Genomic DNA, 22,368 nt, shown 5'->3' with positions numbered 1-22,368 from the left:
GGCTCCGCGCTCCCATTGGCCAGGAACCGGGCAATGGAGCTGGGGCAGCGGGCAGCGCCTGAGGGCGAGAGCCGTATGGAACCGCTTATGTGCCTCTGCCTAGGAGCCGGACCTGCTGCTGGCCACTTCCGGGGCGCTGCGCAGTCCACGGTTCCAGGACAGGCGGGAAGCCTGCCTCTGCACCCCGGCTGCACTGCTGACCAGGAGCCATCGGAGGTAAGCCCATGCCCCAACCCCTGCGCCAGCCCCCCCAAACCTCTCATCCCTGGCCCCACCTTAGATCCTGCACCCCCAGCCCAGAGCCCTGACCCCCTCCCGCACCCCAACCCCCTGCCCCATTCCAGAGCCCCCTCCCACATCCTGAACCCCTCATTCCCAGCCCCACTCCACAGCCCTCATACCTGCACCCCAACCCTCTGCCTCAGCCCACTCCCACACCCCAAACCCCTCATCCCCAGCTCCGTTGCGTCATGGGCATCAACAATTCTCTTCAACTGGATTGCCAGAAAAAAAGTTTGAAAACCACTGGTGTATGGAACCTGAACCCAACCTTCAGTCTCAAGGGAAAAGATTTCTTCCCAATGTTCCATAGTGATATCTACAATTTTTTTTCTTTATGAAACGGTAAAGAACACTAATGCTAGATATATTTAAACTTTAGTGAATGCTATAATTCAAGCAAATGGCTACCCAGGACAATAGTCACCATGTCACATCTGATAATTGTTAGTAATGAACAATTACTGATTATTTAATTCTATGGAGTACTCTTTACTGTGGAACGGAGCCTTCACAAATAAACTTATGTCCACGGATATGACTAAGGTATGGTATTTTAAAAAAAAATATTCCAGGATTATCAGGTCTCTGCAATTTTCCACACATTCTAAAATTTAATTTGAAAAAAAATTCTATCCCCCCTCCAATATAATAGGCCCTCCACAATATAAACTATAAATGCAGCCCTTCTAAACTGACAGAAAACTAGAAACAGTAGAAACAAAGATGTGAATTAGCTGCTCCTTCACTTCAGTGCCTACACAGAGGATTGTATCAGTAAATTACTAGACTACTCTAAAATTACACTTACTTGGAATCAAGCCATTTAAAAATAAATGTAAAACTTTAGGACAACGTTTAGAATTATGCAAAATGCCCCTTCTCCCACAAATATAAGCAGCATTGTTTAGCCCCTTCCCCTGTGCAAATTAATCTTTCTGAATTATTATACTGAAGCTGTAACATGTTGTGTTATTATTATTCCTCCTTCCCAAAAATCTAACCCACTAAGAAGGTATTATAAATTTGAGTGAAAGAATGAGTCTGAATCTAAGCATGGGTTTCGCATGCTACATAACCCTCTTTTCATTGTGCCACTTTTTGCTGGAGCTTACCTATTTACCATCTTTAAAATAGCACACCACTAAAGTAACTGGATCCAGGTAAATAGCTGAATAATATGTAAGTGACCTGTACAATGCACTGCAGAAGCATACAACAAAAGTCTGTGAAAGTTGGGAAAAATTCCTTTTAGTTTCATGGCTTTTTTTCCCCTGCAGCTTTCTTCTGCAAGAAACACATTACTTTCCATACACAAGTAATTAAACTAATAATATACTTATGTAGTGATCAGATTCCTAATATCTGTTTGTTTAATAAAAACAATGATTTAATATGAATCTAACTGAAATATTAATTTTGTCCTGTTATTTATAAAGAGAAGAAACTCATCAAAATTATCTCTTATTTAGGAAAAGAAAATGACTTCTGCTGAGATGCTACCATCAAGTACCCACACGGAGAAAATCAAATCTGTTCAACTGCCTTCCTGTGCAAATCCTGGCAATCCTGTGTTTTCCTGTATGTTGGACCCAAAGACACTCACTACCAACAATTTCTTGACAAACCCTCAGCTTTTACTGTTTAAAACAACTTCAAGTGAATATGGTGCTATACCACCTACCTCCCAAATGGTACCGTGTACCTACCATCCACAAGATGAAACATTTACAAAACATTTGTTAATTTGTGGTTTGACTCAACATAATTATATAAACACTGCCATTGACAGAAGTAGGGTATATGACTACCCAAATATGCAGCATACTCTGTAAAATTGTACTATCTTACTTTTCTCACGTATTTACTGAAATACTACTCATTTTAGTTTTGGGAAAACAAAATGCAGGACTGTTATTTTTGTTGTCCATTTTGGGAGTAAAGTGGCAATACGTATTACAGTAAAACACTTTTTTGATCATTGTAGTAAACAGGATTTTAAGTGAGTATTTGTTAATACATTTCTATGCATCAACCCATACATGAATAAAGTATCTCTCTTTAAATGAATGTGTTAAACACAACACTTCTTGTACATTAAAGAGCTAAGTGCAACAGAAATTCACTTAAGAGGATAGATCTTTGAGATTAATGTTCAAAACAAGTGTCAGATCCCGTGTTACAAGGCCAGACTTTTTTTTTTTTTTTTAATTGATCAAATCCTGCCAATATTTCCACCACCTGCAACCCCAAGGAAGCCAATAGGGTAAGTGAGTGCAGAATTTGTCTCAATATAATTTTGATGTGAGTAGGTTGTCCTTTAACAGGTTTGTGCTCTGCTTCAGTCTTAGAATTTGTACTGTGCAACTTACGCAGAGACAAATTCTGCAACTCCTTCCACAGTTGAGGAAAGTCAAAACCTTAAAGCTGTTCCCAACCTTTTTTGCATAAAGTGGAGTTGGGACTATACAGTTCTGCATGGAGAAGAGGTTCAGTGGTAAACTTTCTGCACAAAACATGGGGAAAGTATTTTGCATAGGTCAGGATAACAGCCAGTGGATCTGATAAACACACTGATCAACTAGAACACAACGCAAGTATAAGGGAGGTGATACAACAGTTTGCAGCCAACCTACTGGCTGTAATGTAGTGTCCAAAATCAAGCTGTGCACACTGCCTCTGAGTTGCTGAAGGGGGGATGCCATCTATTCTTATCAATGTAGTTTTCCCCATGTACAGCCCTTTGAGGTCTGCATGTGAGACAAATGTTTTAATCTATAGGCACTGTTACAATACGCACCTTAAAATACTAATTTAGACTGAAGGGTGCATAAATATGAAAACAAAAGTAACTGAACATCTATATTTGACCATATTTTTAACAGTAGGTAAATGGGAATTCAGTCACACAAATCTTTGTTAGGTACACACATGTTTGCTTGATAAATAGGGGTTTTGATGGCACAAATATAGAGATTGGGTTGAGGGCAGCTAAAAGTTGGGTTAGGAATTTTATGCAAGAATGGTTCATTTTGTCCTCATGTGTAAAATATAGTCTGAACAGAAGATTAAGTATAAATCACATGCTCTGGAATAAAACATTCACTGCATGGAACAGACAGCTCAGAGGAAAACACACAAAGAATAAATGAAAACTTCAGGCAGATAATATCTTGTGAACATCAGTAACTGTGTCTTTAGGTCCCAAAGAAGAGGCATTCAGAATAAGTGAGAAACAAAAAATTACATTTTAGCAAAAATGGGTGAATGCTAATCACAGCCCTGCATTAGGGATAACAAACAGAGGGAGCACTGGGAGGCATTATGCACAGCTGCTTCACTATGCTTAAAGAGAGCATAATATAGTGTCTGCTAACTGGTTCTAAGGAATGGTAGAGCCCTCTTGCATAAAATTCCCAGAGTGTCAGAAATTCCCTAATTGTCAAATCAGGAACAAATTAGTAACCTAAGAAATTCAGAATGAGATCAAGTATTGCATCATAGCTGTTCGCCATCAGTGCCAAGCATACTCAGAAATAACAGAAGTTTAAAATAAGTATAACTGTATCCCAGACCACATTAACAAAGCCAGTAAGGTCCAATTTTTTCAGCCTAAGGGCCAAGCTTTAGTTCAAAAAAGTCAAAGGGCCACAATCAGTACTCTGGGGGCAGATTCTCTGCCCTGTTCCACTCCATTTGGGCAATGCAACTTCTCTTTTCCTCATCTCTAGGGCTGCCCAACTTGGTTTTGTTCGGGAAGGTAGTCACATTTTGTTGGTGCTCCCTAGTCTCAAACAGGGCCAGTCAAGCTCCTATCCTGCTATCCCCAACATTCCCATAACCACATGTACTTATCTCCTCCCAGAGCCCAGGCTCCAACCCAAGTCCAGAGTGCTTGACCACTACATTCATTCAGTGCAAAAATGCAAACTACAGCTGTGAGCTGATGGAGTATTAAACACTTTAGAAAATGTTTTTTGATACCTGCTTAGCAACCATGAATACCAAAGAAATAACATCTCTAGCAGTTATCTATTTTACTAATTACTTACAAATTGTCAAATCAGGAACAAATTAGTAACCTAAGAAAGAAATTCAGAATGAGATCAAGTATTGCATCATAGCTGTTCACCATCAATGCCAAGCATACTCAGAAATAACAGTCAAAAGTTTAAAATAAGTAGAACTGTATCCCAGACCACATTAACAAATCCAGTAGGGTCCAATTTTTTCAGCCTAAGGGCCAAGCTTTAGTTCAAAAAAGTCAAAGGACCACAATCAGTACTTTGAGGGCAGATTCTCTGACCTGTTCCACTCCATTTAGGCAATGCAGATGGCATTAAGGGAGCAGAAACCATTCACATATCCTGTAGGGATTCTCCAGGCATGAGAGAGTCCCCATGGGACATAGAACAAGTGTAACCCCTGCTTCAGTACTTTCCTCATTGCAGCATGGAAACACGTTGGGCAAGAAAGGAGCAAGTTAGGAGCAGGGAGAAAGTGGCTTGAGAACAATGTGTTCTCACTATATCCAGCTGGGATGTAGTCTTTAGGGACCGTAACCAGTTGGCACAAATTAAGGCAGCCTGCAGGCTGTTCTAACCTGCTTTGGGGCTGGAGGAGAATCAGGGATCCACAACTGGTTATTGGTTCTCAGCTTCTCCTCTTTTCCTCATCTCTAGGGCTGCCCAACTTGGTTTTGTTTGGGAAGGTAGTCATATTTTGTTGGGCTTCCTAGTCTCAAACAGGGCCAGGTAAGCGCCTATCCTGTTATCCACAACAATCCCACAACCACATGTACTTATCTCCTCCCAGAGCCCAGGCTCCAACCCAAGCCCAAACATCTATACAGCAATTTTAGAGCCCCACAGCTCAAGCCCTGGAACCCCAAGTCAGCTGACCCAGGCAAGCCGCAGGTGCTTAATTGCTGTGTAGATGTACCTTAAGATTCTGGCAGGTTTAAGTGATCATTAATAGGACACTTTATAACAAAATTAATGCCATTATGAAATAAGAGATTTACAGATGTATTTAGCCAACAGCAGGCTTGCTGTTTTTCATTTAAAATGCATTACTACTGACAAAATTACAATTGCATCATAACCGTTCGGTCAGTTCAATCAATATATGTCAAATCTTTTTGAATGGGTTAGAAACATTTAATATACATTGCTTAATACTCAAATAACATTTCACTGCATTTTACAAAGATTATATTAACCCTTCTCCAGACCAAGATTTCCCAAGTCGTATGCCTGATATTAAGCACCTAAATTCAAAATTAGACACCTAAATACATAGCCTGATTTTGAGAGGCACCAAGTTTTGAAAACTTTGTCTTCAATGGGAGCCTCTAGTGCTGAGCAACTGAAAAATCAGGCCTTTAAAGTTCACCGCATCATATTTGAATATTTTGGCTCCAGTTTTTTAAGGAAGTGTTTTAGGGTTGTTTGTTTGGGCAAATTCGTATACAATATGAGCATTATTTAATTTCTAGTCCTATGTGAAATATTTCTAATTGGATGACTTCTGATTCCACAACAGTTCTGATGGCTGTTCCTTTCTACATTAGCACTTTAACTTTGGTAGCAGAACTATGAACATAGTTAATAATGTTGACTAACCACTGAAGTTGTTTTAAAAATCCATGAGACTACATTTGTTTACTTAATAACAGATTTGAAATTAAATATAGTAAAGTATGTTCTGTTATTCAGGCTAGCCAATATTTCATAAAAAAAAACAAATGACAATTTCGGAAACAGGTAAGAAAATAAAATGTGTATTATTTACTTCTCTTTCTGCACTATATTTACCCAAGTTATAGTAGTTCTTATGAGAAGTATCTTCTCTTTTACCCAATTTTATAATTGGGATGAGCGCAGAACAAAAATGTCTGGTGACTTCACTGGCTCAGGCAGAATTTGAAATAAGGGTTTTCCAGATTCCAACCTGTTAAATACACCACCATGCTGATTCTAGCCTTTGTTAAGAATCTTGTGCAGTTCCATGAATCATATGTTCAATCTTCTCAGCATCTTGTTCTAAAGTTTTATTTGTAGGATCGATCTTGAGAGCAGCTTCATAATCCTGGAGACCTAATATTAATACAGCAAGCAGATTATTAATCCTATATACAACAGTATTTATACTTTTTAACAGCTAGTTGGAAGTAACTTTCCCTAAGTTATATGCAAGTAAAGGTAGGGCAGCTTGAGTTTCAGATAATTTTACTGAATGGGATTTGGAGCAGAACAAAATATGGTCTTAAATATTTTCATACAGCCCAAAGTTAATTTAATAATTTCATAAGACTAACAATGGTTTCTAATGGAAATATCACACAGTTATATTAAAATCTTAAACTATTATTAAAACTTACAACATTATTCTAAAACACAAACAGAACCTTTTATATATTTACATGGTGCCTTGCAAACTCACTTTGTCACATCTTTGCCCTAAAAAGCCTGCAGCCTAAGGCCTCAAACCTGCAAATGGATCTGCACAGACAGAGACTTGAGTCTCTGTGGTACTCCACTGAAGTTATTAGGTACGCACACAGGCACTAAGTCCAACCACATGGATTCGATTGCAGGATTGGGGTTTAAATTAGAATAGACACATGTACTGTTCAGATAAGCAATGATGCAGTGAATACTGATGAGAAGAAAATAAGAAAGATTTCTGGAAGAAGTGGATTCTGAAGAGGAGAAAAAGGATGTAGGAAGGCATGAAGCTGAGAATGCAAGAAGAAAACTAAGGCTATGTCTATACTATGGACCTTACAGAGGTACAGTTGTAACGCTACAACTGTGCTGCCGTAAGGTTTCCAGTATAGCCGCTCTTTGCCGGCAGGAGAGAGCTCTCCTGACAGCACAGTTAAACCACCCGCCAACAAGCGGCGTTAGCAACATTGCAATGTCCACACCAGCACTTTTGTTGGTGAAACGTACGTCGGTCAGGGGGGTGTTTTTTCAAACTCCTGACTGACAAAAGTTTTACCGACAGAATTGCTAGTGCGGACAAAGCCATAACCTGTGAATAGAGTAGTCTGAAAAGCCATAATGAGTGCAAGGGGGAATAAGAAATTATAAAACAAATGTAAGAGGTGAAAAGGTTTATATAGTCTCAAACTGGATATGAAACAGCAGGAGAAAAGCCAACAAAGTGATTCAAAAGGAGAGGACATGACCAGAGTAGAGGGAAAAAAATACAAGTTTAAATAGTGGCATTTAAAAAATTTACCTCATACCTTCTCTCTCATTTTTAACTTTGCCTTGTGAGATAAGAATGGTATATTATTAGAAAGCTCGATAGATACGCACCATTATTACAGATTTTCTAACAAATACAGGGGAAAATATTTTACCTGTCAAAAATTTATACATTTCAGAATAAAAATAATGTTTTAAAAAGACTTGTTTCTGATGACTTCATAAGAAAATATTTACAGTTTATATTTTTACGTCTTTGGAAAAATTTGGGAGTTTAAGATTTTTCACTTTTTGTGATATATAAACTGTAACTGTATGTTTTTTCATACTATACATATATGTATCTCAGCAATAAAACAGAAGTTCTTTAAACATTATGGCCCCAATACTGAAAAGATTTAAGCATATGAGTAGCCCATTGATCCTAATGGGATTACAGTCATGTAATTTTAAACACATACATAAGAGTTTGCAGACTCAGAGCCTGAATTCTTACCTTCAGCATACAACTCCAGCTGACAAAATGCTGTCCCACGCCTCACATAAGCTTTCACTCTAGCATCAGCATTGTCTGAAACAGGTGGTATCAGTAATTCTAGTGCCTTTACAAATAAAAATATCCAAGATATTTAGAGACAGATTTTCTGTGGCCTAACCTCCCATTTGCAGATACACATGCACCCACAAAAATCTGCATTCTCATTTAAATTACCTGGTTTGTGGTGTAACCACTATGATTTGCATTCACAATTTGTTTGCAGGTGCGAAAACGCAAGTGCAGTTTTAAAAGTGTAAACTGTCCCACAGTAGGGAATCTGGATCTTAGGTTGGTGCATAAAGTGTTAATGATTATTTGTAAACAGCAAATATATTCCATTATCATAGTCCAATATCACAAATAGTGCTCCAAACAAAATATTAATCTCATTACTACAGTTACTAGGAGAAATAAGTTTAGAGCCTCATGGAGTGCTTAGTTCAAGCAAAGATTTTGGGACCCATTTTTTTCAAAATATCCATGTGTGTCAGGTAATGAGTTTTTTTATTTTTTTAGTAAACTAAGTAAAAACACAGTACAAATTGTGCTGAAGCACTATTAGATAACAGAACATAGAGATTTTCGGTCTTTCCACAAGCAGTGGTTGATCAAATATTGAGACATTCCAGCAATCTTTTAAGAGAATCTTTTGGATTATTGTTGGGTTTGTTTTTTTTTAATTCTTCATACTAAGTGCAGAACGAAAGACAGATTATGAAATTTATGTGGGTATATTCTATAAACCTTTGTCACTAAAAGCTTTTTTAAAAGAGTAAGTATATCTGTTTATGTTCTTTTCTTGATGGGCACTATTTTATTAAAAATATAGTTACTGTACTATCAAGTCCCAACTTGTTAGATTATACTGCATGAACACAAAATTTTGAAACCATCATTAGCCAATCATTTCTCCTTTATCCAACCCTTTAATAGTCATTTTATTTATCATTAGGGCTGAACAATCCAAAATGTTGATACATCATTGTCTGTGTATCAAACTTAAGCTGTTATATAGTGTCCATAAGTATTTACATTCTTGCTTGACAGAAAAATTAGCTATATGTTAGTTTAATATCATATCCATGTTATACGGAGATTAACTATAAAAATCTACTTTGTGTGTAATATATGTATACCTTAGATGAATCTTCAATGGTCTTGTGCAAGTTTCTCAATTTAAGGTGACAAGCAGCACGATTCAGATACAGTACTGGAATCTTATTATTTAACAGAATTGCCAGGTTATAAGCATTTACAGCTGCAAGATAGTTTCCTGTGGCAAACATTTTGCTGAAAACATAATAAAAAGTACATTTTAAACAAGGAAAACATAATACAATACAGAATGCCTATCTACTGTAAACAATTTGGACTAAATTAACAATTTCAAACAAGTTAAAAAAAAACATTAAAAACTGATCATTTATGACATTTTGGATGACATAATAAACAATGTAGATGCAGTCTACTCAAACTTCATGCTGGCAGCCAGGTTGGCAAAAGTTTAAGACAAAGTAAGGTAACACAGCACTGAAGAACAGGAAAAGCAGATCATATTTCCATGGATATGGTGCAGACAATTAATAGACGTTAATGCCAGACTTTTCTCAGATAACGATCACCTAATCTAAACTCCTGAATAACAGAGGCGATAGACTCCCACCCAGTAATTCCTGCATCAAGTTGATAACTTCTATTTGGGCTTTATCGTATCTTTTACACAGATATCCAGTCTTGATTTAAAAGACTTCAAGTGATCGAGAACCCACCACATCACTAGGTACATTGTTCCAATGATTAATTACCCTCCCTGTTAAAAATTTGCAATTTACGTCCAGTCTGAATTTGTCAGCATCTGCTTCCAACCATTGGATCTTTTTTGCATGATTAGAGAGCCATCTGCTATTAGGAATCTCTTCCCCATGTAGGTACTTATAGATTATGATCAAGTCCCCTCTTAACCTTCTCTTAAATAAACTAAACAGATTGAGCTTCTCATATTATAACAATAATATTAATATACCATCTAGTTGTTATATAGCACTTTTTATCGATAGTTTGCAGAGTTTTACAAAGGAGGTCAGCATCATTATTCCCATTTTACACATGGACACAGGGAGGGAAACGATTTGCCTAAGCAGGCCAGTGACCTCGCAAGCCTGTGGCAGAGCAGTCTTCCGAGTCCAATCCAGTGCACTATCCCCTAAGCCACAGGCTCACTATAAGGCATTTTTCCTGGAACTCAAAGATGTGGTGTATACATTATTTGTAAATCGTCCAGTGAAAATGATGGAAAATAAAATTCTGCATGGAAAGATAACATACAAACTAAAAATTTTCTACACTAAAAAACGGAATCAGCATTTAACTTCCGAAAAATAATGTATTCGGTAGTTATGTTTCTGATACATGCTTGTAGTCATATCTTGGAATGAGTTTAACTCACTTTCCTTTGTCCTTCAACCAGTCTGGGTTCTTCTCCTCCTCATTTAAATCCTTCAGCTCAGAAAAATTAGCATTCATTGCTCTACGAGCCTCTGCTTGCTTATGCAGCCACTGTGGTAGGAAGATGTGTGTGCAACGTGTTAGCATTTTGTTTGTTTGATTTACTTTTTGAGATTTAGGTTTTCATTTTGCTTTCATCCTTTCACTTACTTATTGAGGAAATATTTCTTTACCCCATTTTTAGTAGAAACACCTAGCTGTTGATTCAAGATCAGAAAAGCTCTAAGTTTTCCCATATATTTTGTTTCTAAATGAGCAGTAAGGGTGCAGTACTGCCTGACTACTAAACTGTTTTTTGTTTATTGTGATTACAAAGAAGAATGTATCAATGCTCATCCAACAGAGTCCCAAAGAACAGATTGTGAATTTAGACCAAAAAATGTCATAATCTAGTTTGATCTTAACCCCACAAGAGGATAGAATTTATAGACTGCATTTCATCCTTGTATGTGAAGTGAAATTTGGTATGGAATTCAAGTATAAACGTATAATTCTTTAAAACTGTTTAAAATAAAAACAAGCTATTTCTGTAAATCTGAACAATCACATCTTAGGTGAATAGTGATTTAGTTGGAAACATTTCTTTTAATATTACACATAAATAAGATTGAAGAATCAGTGGGAAACTGGTGTCTTTTCAGCTGCCATCCAGGACTGAGAACAGGGGCTCCCACTGTCAGCCTCCTGTATGGTCGGGCTCCTGCTGTCGAAATTGCAGTTGAAGCCAAATATTGTGGGATCCACAATTTCTGCAATATCACAAATTAAGTAGGGCCTTACTTATAGTACATATTCAAGGTGATTACAATAACTTGGTACCGTTATGTTTCTTTTAAAAATACAATTTCAAGAAATAATGTGACTGTTTTTCCAGACCAACATTTAATATAAATTATTTCAATTACTTCAATTTATAGTCCTGTCTTCCCTGCCATAATAGTCATATTACACAGTACAACCAAGGTTCCTATTTGCAGTTTATCCGTGATGAAAAGTGTGATCAGTGATATAGAATAGTTTACTTTTCAAACTAACTTAGCAACCTGTACATATTCAGTAGGAAAATCGATAGAAAATACAGGACTCAAAGAAATATATAAAGGATGACAGGAAGGACCAAAGCAATGCTCAGCACTCTACAACCACAGGAATTGCTTAATAAGGGATATAGCTTTCTTAAGTTAAAGGTGGATGACCACTACTCCACATAAGTATAGAAGAGAATATATTTGTATCTCGGTTAAATTAGAAGTGACCATTTCAATGGCTCACAATATCTCTAGTTTAAACTAATTTCAACAAAGAAAAATAAATGAGAAGTACATATGACTTCATGAAATGACAGGAAGATTGGTAAAGATGTATCAGTCTCATGTCAAGAATAAGACTTCCACATTGTAACTTCTATTTCCAACAGTATTACTACCAAAATGTGAGCTTCCCTGCTTGGTTTAGTAAAGCAATCGAAGACCCATTCCTATAGGACTGTAGTTGGCCACATGAATGAATAGCACTACAAGCACCTCTGAGTGCAGTGAGAGCACCCTCACAAAATGGAAAAATATCCTTACCTCTTCCTCTTCTGCTACTCGGGATTCTCTGAGAGCTGTAGGAAACACTCGAGATGTGAAACTAATTTTAATAGTACCAGCAGATCGAGGAGCAGGGAAAGATTCTTCTTTTAACTTCCCTGAAAATATATTTTCAGAACTACAAGCTGCAAAGATAGGAGTAGAACAATAGAAGAAAGCAAATTTATTTTTCCATTTTCTCCTTTCCCCATCATATTTTCAAGTAGACCTAATTTACAGTTTTATAAAGTAGAAGTGCACCTCAAGTTTTTCTGTTTTGTGTCCTGAAGGAATAGCTCTAAACACATTAAAATCACACTTTTTTATGCAAGTTGGTTATATCGCCATACACAGTAAACTCACAGTATGTACAATTCCTGTAGGATGTACAAAACCTCTGTAAAATTTGAGTTTCATATAAATCAGTTTTGGTTTTCATATGAATTTCAGATACAGGGACAGATTTGAGGTTTGGAAAATGGGGGCTTACACTGAAGGCTATATGCAGAAGTCACCCAATCATTTTGCAGTATATTTTACACTGAATATCATGTAACATTTTGGGGCATTTCCGCTTGTATTAGGAACTTGGTAGCTATGTTCCATGAGAGAGAAGGTTTTTTTAATCCAATACTTCTGTGGTTTAGGAGTGCACAGAAATCACTAATTAATTAGCATTAAGAAGCAGCATTTAATGGAATGGTATTATTTGCAATGAAGTATTATGTTGAGGGGCTCGGAAGGAAAGAAAGGGTAAAAAAAAATGCTAAGAACCAAAATCTCCCCTTACGTGTGACTCAATACATTGACAGCAAGTAAACAAGAGACTAAACCAACTGGAGTCAAAAAGAAAAATAAGTAGTTCAGTACAGTACCTAGATATGAAGGTAGAACATACCAGAAACGCCTAGAAAGGTTTAAGAATTGAATTTTTAATACCACAAACATAGTATATAGGTTATAAAAAAGGTAAAACTTTATTCCACAAATACCACCTCTTGTAGATATACTTCTAGTCTTGGAAGTTCCTGCATTTAGAGTTTTAGCTTTATTTATTTCTTGCTTTTTCTTCTCCTCTATTAGTTTCCTTTCTCTGCGTATTTCCTCTTCTCTTTGTATCCTTCTTTGTTTCTCCTCATTTCTCTGCTTTTCTTTCCATCTCTCCAGCTCCTCAGTGACCTTCTTTCGCTCCTCCTCTTTCAGATTTTCAATTCTCTTTCTCTCCGTTTCTTCTAGCTGTTTGAATTGCAGAACTATCAGAACACGTAACGTTTGGTGAAAATGAGCAGAACAGAAATGAGAGTGCATAAGTATCTTCCCAATTCTACACAGCACTATTATTAATATGTGACATTATATACAGAATTGAAGGATTCTAGACAAATAGTTGGAAAAGGAGGAAACTGATTGGCTTATACGTATTAATACGTAAAATAACTCACAGAGCTTGAAAAACATATGCCTCAAGCTATTTTAATATCACTATTAGAGGGGCAGGCTTAGGAAAATTTAGGAAAGTGTGATGCTTATTGAGTTGTTTTATTCTGAGGAAACTACATTTTTCTTAGCACTTTGGGCTGCTTTATAGTACTTGGTGGGAGACTCACCAAGACTATGTAGAAGCTTAGCATGTAACATTCTTTCCTTCGATTCAGTAATGGACCACTCCTCCAGCATGATACTTAGGAATACTTTGCTACTGGAGCTGCTACACCCTTCTGATGGAGTCTCTGACCACTTCTGCTTACAAAAGATCCTATGGCACTATTCAAGAGAGTAAGGGTTCTACCCCAGTATCCTAGCTACATTTCAGCTCAGTATCTCAGGGAAATTTAGAGCTGTAAAATATACAGTTTCATTTGAATACATTATTCTTAATTTCCCACTTCTCCTGAAACTTAGATGCTCATGTAGAATAGCTAACACATGTCTACTCAAGAAATAACTCCATTTGCCCGACGCTGAAAGTGATTCCTGCATATGCAATCTTGAAAGCTCTAAGATTCTGCTTGTTATATTTTTAAAAGCTATGAAGTTTTGACAGTCCTCTTGCATTTTATGAATATCTTAACAACAAAAAAAGTTAACATAAATGGTCATTTCATGAGGTATGCAGAAAAGCAATTTGGTGCAAATAAAGGAATATAAAAGTTACCGTTTTTTGTGAGTGAAAGCATCGTAGAACAGAGGTAGGTGACTAAGGATCAGCCGTAGCGCAAAAGCTGCATACCACAAATTTTATATTCCAGAACGAAGGTGAATAAAATATTTCTTAGAGTCTACATTGCTTAATCCATATATAGAGCTCACCTTACCTTTTGTGCCAAATTATTGCAATCCTAATCTCCCTTTAGATACCAACACCTGCCTGATCTCACCAAAAAAAAAAAAAAAGTCAGTTTATAATTAATGTGTTAACAGTCCAAATTTTTTCACAACTGTTTTCTTCTATATGGATATACCCAAACTAAAAGTAAATGAGGAATTAAGAGTTATGCAAATTCTCCTGCCACTTTAATAAAGATGACTACTTTAGAAAAGATATTTTTAAACAGCATATTTAACCCCAAACCTGTCAGGTTAGTTGGAAATTATGTAAGATTATATTTCTTGTATTTAATTATTGTAAAGTCGCATATAAATTTACCTTCATTGTGGCCTCCAGAGCATATTTGTTATGTTCTCGTTTTGTAACAGCTTTTGATTTTTCCTCTTCATCTGCCTTCTCTTGGGCTTTTATTATAGCATTCTCCCTTATTCTCTGCATTTTCTCTTTGTCACCTGAAAGAAAATCATTTGAGAAATTTAAGACTGAGGTTCATGTGTTATTCATTGTGTACAGGACAAGAGAATTTCTCTCATTATTGTATCTGAGACAGAGTGGCAAAAATGTAGCCCACCCAGGTGCACAATACAACCCTCTGTTAATCACATCTTTAAAAGGGACAATATAAACTACACTTAAACACAACTACTATGTTTTATAATAAGGTTCGACAAGACCTATAATCTGTAGAAATGTTTCGTTTTTCTTTTTAATTCTCACAAAGAATAATTTGGTTTGGATTTAAATATTCCTCTACAGAGCTTGCTATCCAAACATTGCACAGTACAAGACACAGAAAGCAACTATAACAAAAGTTAAGCTAATTTATTTTCATTGTCAAACATAACTGCAATGCAAAAAGGAAGCAATCAGCAGTAACAGAAAATGATGAAATGAGATAGCTATCTATCTGTATAATCTAAGGTTCCTGGTATTTCAGGGAGAGAAAAAAAAAAAAAAGAAAACCCAGTAGTTTTCTTCGAACACACCCATATATTCCTCTCCCCCAAAACGATTCATAAACATTATCTTCCCCAAGAGCTGGAAAATATGGACATGCACAGCTGAAGTCACCCAAACAACCTTTACTTTGCCCCATGCCATTGCCAGCATTCCATGTTTCACACAACATATACTTCCACACTTACTATATAAGAGGTAACCTTACAAAAATGAGTTTTGAAAGCTCAGATTTATTTTCCTTAAGTCCGCAGTCATCTGTAGGATATTAGCTTTATACACATCTCAAACATCAAATGTGATCCTTTGCCTTTCCAAAGCTCCATACACTTGACACATAGTCACTTCTGGTCTTAGATTTGTTTGTGTAGCTATGGACTATTTATGGCAATTTTAAATACAATAAACCAGAAATTTCAAACAATACTTATACATTTGGAAGCAAGAGTTTGTTTGGAGATCAGGGCAGAAAGTTTGCTGTTATTTATCCCAAAAGCAAGTTTGTATACTGCTGAGGAGTTCAAATGGCTCTTCATAATCCCAAAGTCATTAGTATTTGTGATGAAACTGAAAGGTTTCAGTTGAAATGTCAGTGAGGAATCACTCTCTAGCATTAAGAATAAATCAATCCAATAAAATGTGTTCTTACATTTGGAAGTAACTTGTGTGTTAGCTACAGCCTCACATTGCCTAAGTTTCTGGTTCTTCTCAAAGGGTTGCTAATGAGGCAGAGTTAAGGTTCTTTGAACTTTGATTTTCTAGGTTAATATTTGCTGTTGTGTGTATGTGTTTCTGCTACTCTGTTCAACTAGAGCTTGAGGTTGGAGAGAGAAGAAATGCATGAGCTTTGTTACAAAGAAAAAAACTACAATGTGCTACTTCATGTACCTATGAATTCTTGCAGGGAAAGGGTTTGGTATGTTTTTGCCTGTCTTTTAAATAGTCCATCTATGTTCCACAGTAGACAACTTACCGTTTTCCATAACCAGGGATTCCCACATGGCCACTTCTTTTTTATATAAAGTGAAGAAAATGGTCTCATTTCTGATCTTTGCTGTACTACTAGTGTCATCAATAGGAGCATACAGAATGGCTTCAAATAAAAATGGAGGAACATTTACCTATAAAATGTAAATAGCAAATAAATATACATGCGTATTTATTTTAAAAGTGCTTCATTAAATAAAATTTTTAATAAGATTGTGGCTAAATAATAAATCCCCAACATATATTTTAAATAGTTAGCAAATGTTTTCTCATAATAAACCAAGAAAATCATAAAAGCTGGTGAGTGAGAGAGACTCCACTAACTAGACTGTAATTTGCAGTAGAAGAGATCATTTACAGTAGCTTAACCATCTCATTAAAATATTAAAATAAAATTAACATTTATAAATGAGTCCCAATTCTAGTATACAGTGTGAAATGCCAAACAACATTGAAAGAATTAGAGCTGCAGTGATAATGCAAATTATTATTTGCTTGCAAATGCTTATAGTATTAACCAATACCAAAAACTAATAATAAGTAATAAAATATACTACTTTGGAACACTAGTTGCAGCTTGACAATTTCCATTACATATACTGTAGTCACAAAAAGTGCAATCATGTGAAAAAAACCACCCAGCAAAGTACAATGAGAAACACGGGACACTGACAAGTACTTTTTAAGAAAAAGATTTAGTTTAATACAAACTAAAAGTGTATGCACAATTTCCCAATAATTATTGCATTGATTACAATGTTGTATTTTTTCTTCTTGTTACAGTAAAGGAAACTTTTCAAAGGCATAAAAGACAGCTTGATGCCCAACTTCCATTAAAAGGCTTCCAGTAGGAGTTAAGTGCCTAACACCCAGTGATTGAAAATCTCTTCAAAGGTGCCAGAATCTGCCCTCGTTTTTTCTTGTGCAAGCCACAGGGTTGCGGAGCTGTAAATGAGTGGGAAATTTGACCAATGGATTACAAATCATTGACGGATGGAGTTTGGCTTAAAATCCTGAGTCTACCCTATATCTGATTTTAAATCAATAATATAAAGAGAAAGTAGGAGATAAAGTATAACCACAGAAAATTGCTTCATGTAGTTAAAGTGTGATAAAGCAGCAGTGGTGGCTAAAGAATATTTCCCCAGTCACCTATCATAGGTCAGTTTAACAAGAATACTGTTATATTACGAATCAATATTTAGTTTTTAAATGGTTTACTCCCCACTAAATTGTAGTTTGTTTGGGGAATACAAAACAAAACAAACAACTCTCTATCACTTTTCCCTTGTCTAATTCATTCATTTATGTACATAATATGCCATATTTGCAGGGGTGAAAGTAAGTTAGAGGACTTACCCATAGGCCAGAGACCTGAGCAGGGGGCGTGGCCTTAACCGAAAGAGGCAGGACCTTAAATCCCCGGGGCCCTTTAAATCAAGATTTAAAGGGCCAGGCTCCAGCTGTAGTAGTGGCAGCTGGGAGCCCAGGGCCCTTTAAATCATCCCCGAGCTACCAGCTGCAGGGGTGGCTGGGAACTCCAGGGTTCGGGGGTGATTTAAAGAGCCCAGGGCTCCAGCTGCTGCTACCGCAGCGGAGCTCGGGGCCCTTTAAATCACTGAGGAGCCCCGGGGGCTCCCGGCTGCCACCACTACCCCAGGGCTCTGGGCTCAGGTAGAGCTTTAAAGGGTCTGGGGCTCCGCTGTGGTAACGGCTGACAGAGCCCCGAGCCCTTTAAATCCCCGCCTGAGCCCTGCTGCCCGAGCCCTGGGGTAGCTGCGGCCGGGCTCTGTCAGGGATTTAAAGGGCCCCAAGGCTCCAGCTGCGTTACCGCCCCAGCCCTTTAAATCCACTCTTGAGCCCCGCCGCCGCTACCTCAGGGCTTCGGCAGCAGGGCTCCGGCAGAGATTTAAAGGCCGGGGCGGTAGTGGCGGCTGGAGCTCCGGGGCCCTTTAAATCCCCACCGCAGCCCCACCGCCACTACCCCAGGGCTTTAAATTGCCATCTAGGAAAGCCGGTCCCAGTACGGCGCACCGGCTCTTACTGGTACACCGTACCGGGGCATACCAGTTTACTTTCACCTGTGCATATTTGTAACATAAATCAACATAGCTCCCAAAGGTTAATTTCTGTATCTGCCAACTAGCATCCACATACACACACGGTGGTCGCAGAACCATGTGTCTGTCCTGAAGAACAACAAAACACTGTGCCTGAGAGACATCTACCACCTTTAAGCAGTAAATCTGAAGGCCTCTCCTTCCTGCTTTAACGAATTGTAGTCAACCTTTCCCTGCAAATCCCTTTCAACTCTCTTAAAGGGTTGCTCGGCTGGTGGCACAGGTTGAAGAGCATCAGTGACAAAACCCTGACTTCTGGCAGGCTTGGTGCCCAGCAGCGATCCGGAATCGTTGCTCGCGTTCACTTTGCTATTGCTGCCATAGTCCAAGCGGCAAAAGGGAGAGTCAGACAGACAGATGAGAGTGGAAGGGACACGGGAGGACGGGTTCCCAGCTGGTGGAGGGGATGGGAAGCGGAAGGGGCGCTGCCTCCTTGCCCAGACCGACCTACGGAGAAGTCGTCGGCGGCTAGGGACTCCCGCGGAGAGGCGAGTGGGGAAGGCGAAAGGAAGACAGTGCAAGGCTCTGCTCAGGCTGGGAGCGGGGGAGAAGAGCAGAAGCCGCCCCACCTTCAGATATTGGTCAGTACAGAAGATGTTTGCCTGGGTGACCCGGACACCCCGCATCGGCAGGGAGAGGAAAACAGCAGTGTCCGTCTGCCGCCAGCTGTAATCGCGCACCCAGACCGGCATGGCCGCCGCTGCTAAGGGCGCCCTGCAGCGGTTACTAGGGGAGGGTTCAGACTTTCCGCTGCCCTCCCCCTAGCACTTCCGGGTTTGGAACCAGGCCTGAGTGGTGCCCCGCTGTTACGTAATACGGGAAGCGAGCAGCGGGGATACAGGCAGGAGGACTTCTGCCCAGCCAGGGCACCGCTGCATGCTGGGACTTTGGGCTATCCCCGCCCCTGGGGGAACGTTGCACGCCGGGATTTGTAGTCTGCAAGGTGTCGCCGGCTGCCCAGGCGAGCCCTTGGCAATGAGGCCCGTGGGCGGGCAGCTAGGGCGTGATGACCGGCGTGGCCAGACGCATCATCCCCGCCTCACCGGAACGCTCTTACAGCCGCCAGGGGAAGGCCTGGTCGGGCACCACCTGTGAAGGGCTCGGGGGCAGAAACTCTTCAGTCTCTCGGGCCCCCTCCAGCACCGGCTCCGGGTTGGGGCCCCTCCCCGCGCAGGCCGGCCTGGCCGCTGGCAGACGCGGCCCTTGGGACCGCACCTGTCCGCAAGCCTCCTGTACGCTGTGTCAGGCTGTCCCCAGCAGGCCTCTCGCCCGATGCTGTACGAGACCCCCCCACACACACACACACCCACACACACCCCCCAAGCCAGGGGACGGAGCTTCTCTCCCACGCTCTGAAAGGAGCAGATGACAGAGGGCCCGGCCCTTCAGCCTTCTGCGAGGGTCACCAGATGTCCCGATTTTGTTGGGACTTTGTCTTATATAGTCTCCTATCCCCCCATCCCGATTTTTCCACACTTGCTGTCTGGTCACCCTACCTCCAGCAGTGACTGGCTGGAGGTGGCATTTGGGCCCACAGTATTTAAAAAAGTTCAGACCAACCAACGTCATATGGCAGGTGACAGAGCCCCTTAAAGTCCCATCTCGCCTCAGCTAGAGGAACTGCGGAAAGCAGAGGGCCAGATGCTCTGGCTATTTTCAGCTGCGCAAAGCCCACCAGCTGCCACGGGGAGTCCAAGAATAAACCAGTTAAACCTGCCATGTACCGTTTTAGATTCCTGCCCTCCAACCCTGCACAAAATTTAGAGAATCAGGGCCACTATTACGTTGTGTTTTTTTAGTTTTGTGTAGTTTGTAGCTAGGGAATGAACTCGTGTAAATAATTATGGTGTACTAGTTTAAAATTGTGGATTTTCCAGGATTTTTAAACATTTTAACATGAGGCAAACTTCTTTTGGGTGCAACTGAGTGATCGCTGTAGCTTTTCAAAACCGATCACGTGTATGAGAAGCTGTTTCCAGAATCAGGACTTAAATTAAGTGAATCGTGCTCGCATTAACTTTGTGAATCCTGCAATGGGCTCCATGGAGGTGGATCCTCGTGCCTGTAAAGAGCCAGTTGCAAGACTGAGGCCTTAGAAGACCCTCATCCTGCAACTGATTTTGCCTGAGCAGAGTCCTGTTAACTGCATTTGAGCTCTGAGTTGGTGCATCCACATACAGTAGAACCTCAGAGTTATGAACACCTCAGGAATGGAGGTTGTTCATAACTCTGAAGTGGTTTTTAAAAGTTTACAACTGAACAATGACTTCATACAGCTTTGAAACTTTACTATGCAGAAGAAAAATGCTGCTTTTAACCATCTGTAAATGAAACAAGCACAGAAAGTTTCCTTTGTCAAAAAAAATTTAAACTTTCCCTTTATATGTTTAAGTAGTTTAACACAGTACTGTACTGTATTTGCTTTTGTCTCTGCTGCTGCCTGATTGCATACTTCCAATTTCAAATGAGGTGTATGGTTGACTGGTCAGCTCATAACTCCGGTGTTTCTACTGTACAAGAAATTGCAAGATAAAAGCCTTAGCTCTTAGATTATAAAAAAAAGTTTGGGCAGGAGCCCTATTATGTTCTGTAAACAGTTTGTGTTAAATAATGAAAATTTACCTTCCATGGAGCTCAAAGTGTTACTGTGGGGAAAATAAATGCAAGTTTAAGTACTATTTTTAGGTCTTTCCATAATGCTACAGCAAAGGTTAACTGACAAATAAAACCCTACTGCAAATATTGGTTCATTTACTCACCAAGATCTAAGGTCAGGCACACAGTTCTGCTTTTCATCACTCACACTTAAAGCAGCAGAGAAAGGAATGCAGCTCTTGTTATCCAAAGTATGTTTCCATAATAGACTGCTAGTAGTTTTAGAAATTCTGGAAAAAAAACTATTGAAGGCTGCTGATAAATTGAATAGTGATACACTGGAAATTCCAGATGTCATGTAAAAAGTAATTTGGCTGTACTTATCATTCCAGGTATTAGCTTAAATAGTTTGACTATTTGGAGTCACTCTCTTTCATAAACTTAGGAGATAATTTGTGGATTGCTGTTTGACCTAGTCCATCAGACAAACAATAATAGATCTATCTGCCGAAGTTAAGCCTAATATAGGGGAACAATTAAATATATCCTGCTTCTGATCTACATCCCTTGAAAGTCAGGCCAAACACATTAGGGTCAATCTCACACAATACAGATTTTCTACAATTCAAGTAGGTTTTTAGTTGCTCAGAAGCATACAGATCACTGCAGTTAGTTGCAAAAATCCAAAAGAACCAAGAAGTCTTCCTTGACTTACCTGTTCTAGTGTGACCTAGAGAAATTGAGTTCAACCTTACATACATACATACACACACACACTCCCTCCCTCTCTCTGAAAAAGAACAAAAAAGTTAATTTACTGTTTGTGAAGGATATCAGATTTTGTTTTCTGATAGTCATGTAATTTATATTTTCAAAGGATTGTTCAAAGAATAAGTGGTGTATGAGAGTTAAGTATTGTTATTGATTTTATCCACATATAATCAGGAATTGCAGGGATTCTAAAACTTCTTCAGATCATGAACTACATATTAATAGAGATTTTTCTGTGGATCCTTTCTCTCATTCACCTGTGGCAACATCAGCAGTTGCTTACATGGAAAAGGCAGGGGACTGGGACTGAGATCAAAGTTAAATTTCTGGTTCCATGAATGAAATGTCCAGGGGAAAATCTTCATTGAAAGTCAATAGGACTTACTCTCCAAAGTCACTTTTGAAAAATGGGATTTAGGCACTTGAAAACTTTGCCCCATATAACCTTTAACATGTGACTTGGGCATGAACCTGCAGTAACGAAATGGAAGTTTTGCCA

At 39.0% G+C, this 22,368-nt stretch overlaps 2 protein-coding genes across 3 annotated transcripts; one reads left to right on the top strand and one right to left on the bottom strand.

The window, feature by feature from the left end:
* On the top strand, window positions 1-2,349 carry PIERCE2 (piercer of microtubule wall 2). Its single transcript, XM_073303809.1, has 2 exons — window positions 1-216; window positions 1,752-2,349. Exons 1-2 carry the CDS (start codon window positions 34-36, stop codon window positions 2,112-2,114), a joined length of 546 nt encoding a protein of 181 aa, XP_073159910.1. The 5' UTR covers window positions 1-33; the 3' UTR covers window positions 2,115-2,349.
* A 3,067-nt stretch (window positions 2,350-5,416) lies between these two features.
* Window positions 5,417-19,250, bottom strand: DNAAF4 (dynein axonemal assembly factor 4). Of its 2 annotated transcripts, none has more exons than XM_073303795.2 (9): window positions 19,073-19,250; window positions 16,370-16,517; window positions 14,758-14,891; window positions 13,106-13,346; window positions 12,111-12,256; window positions 10,481-10,590; window positions 9,171-9,324; window positions 7,993-8,098; window positions 5,417-6,377 (listed from the first exon to the last, which is right to left on the bottom strand). In XM_073303795.2, exons 1-9 carry the CDS (start codon window positions 19,193-19,195, stop codon window positions 6,268-6,270), a joined length of 1,272 nt encoding a protein of 423 aa, XP_073159896.1. In that variant the 5' UTR covers window positions 19,196-19,250; the 3' UTR covers window positions 5,417-6,267. The 2 variants fall into 2 exon arrangements, with proteins under 2 accessions (XP_073159896.1, XP_078710786.1); XM_078854660.1 differs by lacking the exon at window positions 19,073-19,250 and adding an exon at window positions 18,615-19,024.
* Window positions 19,251-22,368: the final 3,118 nt, after the last annotated feature.

This window comes from Lepidochelys kempii, chromosome 10, assembly GCF_965140285.1.
Source record: "Lepidochelys kempii isolate rLepKem1 chromosome 10, rLepKem1.hap1, whole genome shotgun sequence".
In the NCBI taxonomy this organism is placed as follows: Eukaryota; Metazoa; Chordata; order Testudines; family Cheloniidae; genus Lepidochelys; species Lepidochelys kempii.
Note: the sequence above shows the minus strand (reverse complement) of the source record. Positions and strands in the feature narration are given on the sequence as shown.

What these genes read in the sequence shown, in the direction of transcription:
- PIERCE2 (XM_073303809.1), top strand. Translation starts at nt 34, where the DNA reads ATGGAGCTGGGGCAGCGGGCAGCGCCTGAGGGCGAGAGCCGTATGGAA. An exon ending in CTGACCAGGAGCCATCGGAG is followed by an intron (nt 217 to 1,751) that starts GTAAGCCCATGC and finishes TCTCTTATTTAG; the next exon opens with GAAAAGAAAATGACTTCTGC.
- DNAAF4 (XM_073303795.2), bottom strand. Translation starts at nt 19,195, where the DNA reads ATGCCGGTCTGGGTGCGCGATTACAGCTGGCGGCAGACGGACACTGCT. An exon ending in CTCTGGAGGCCACAATGAAG is followed by an intron (nt 13,347 to 14,757) that starts GTAAATTTATAT and finishes CAATTCAAACAG; the next exon opens with CTAGAAGAAACGGAGAGAAA. An exon ending in TAGAAGTATATCTACAAGAG is followed by an intron (nt 12,257 to 13,105) that starts GTGGTATTTGTG and finishes CTATCTTTGCAG; the next exon opens with CTTGTAGTTCTGAAAATATA.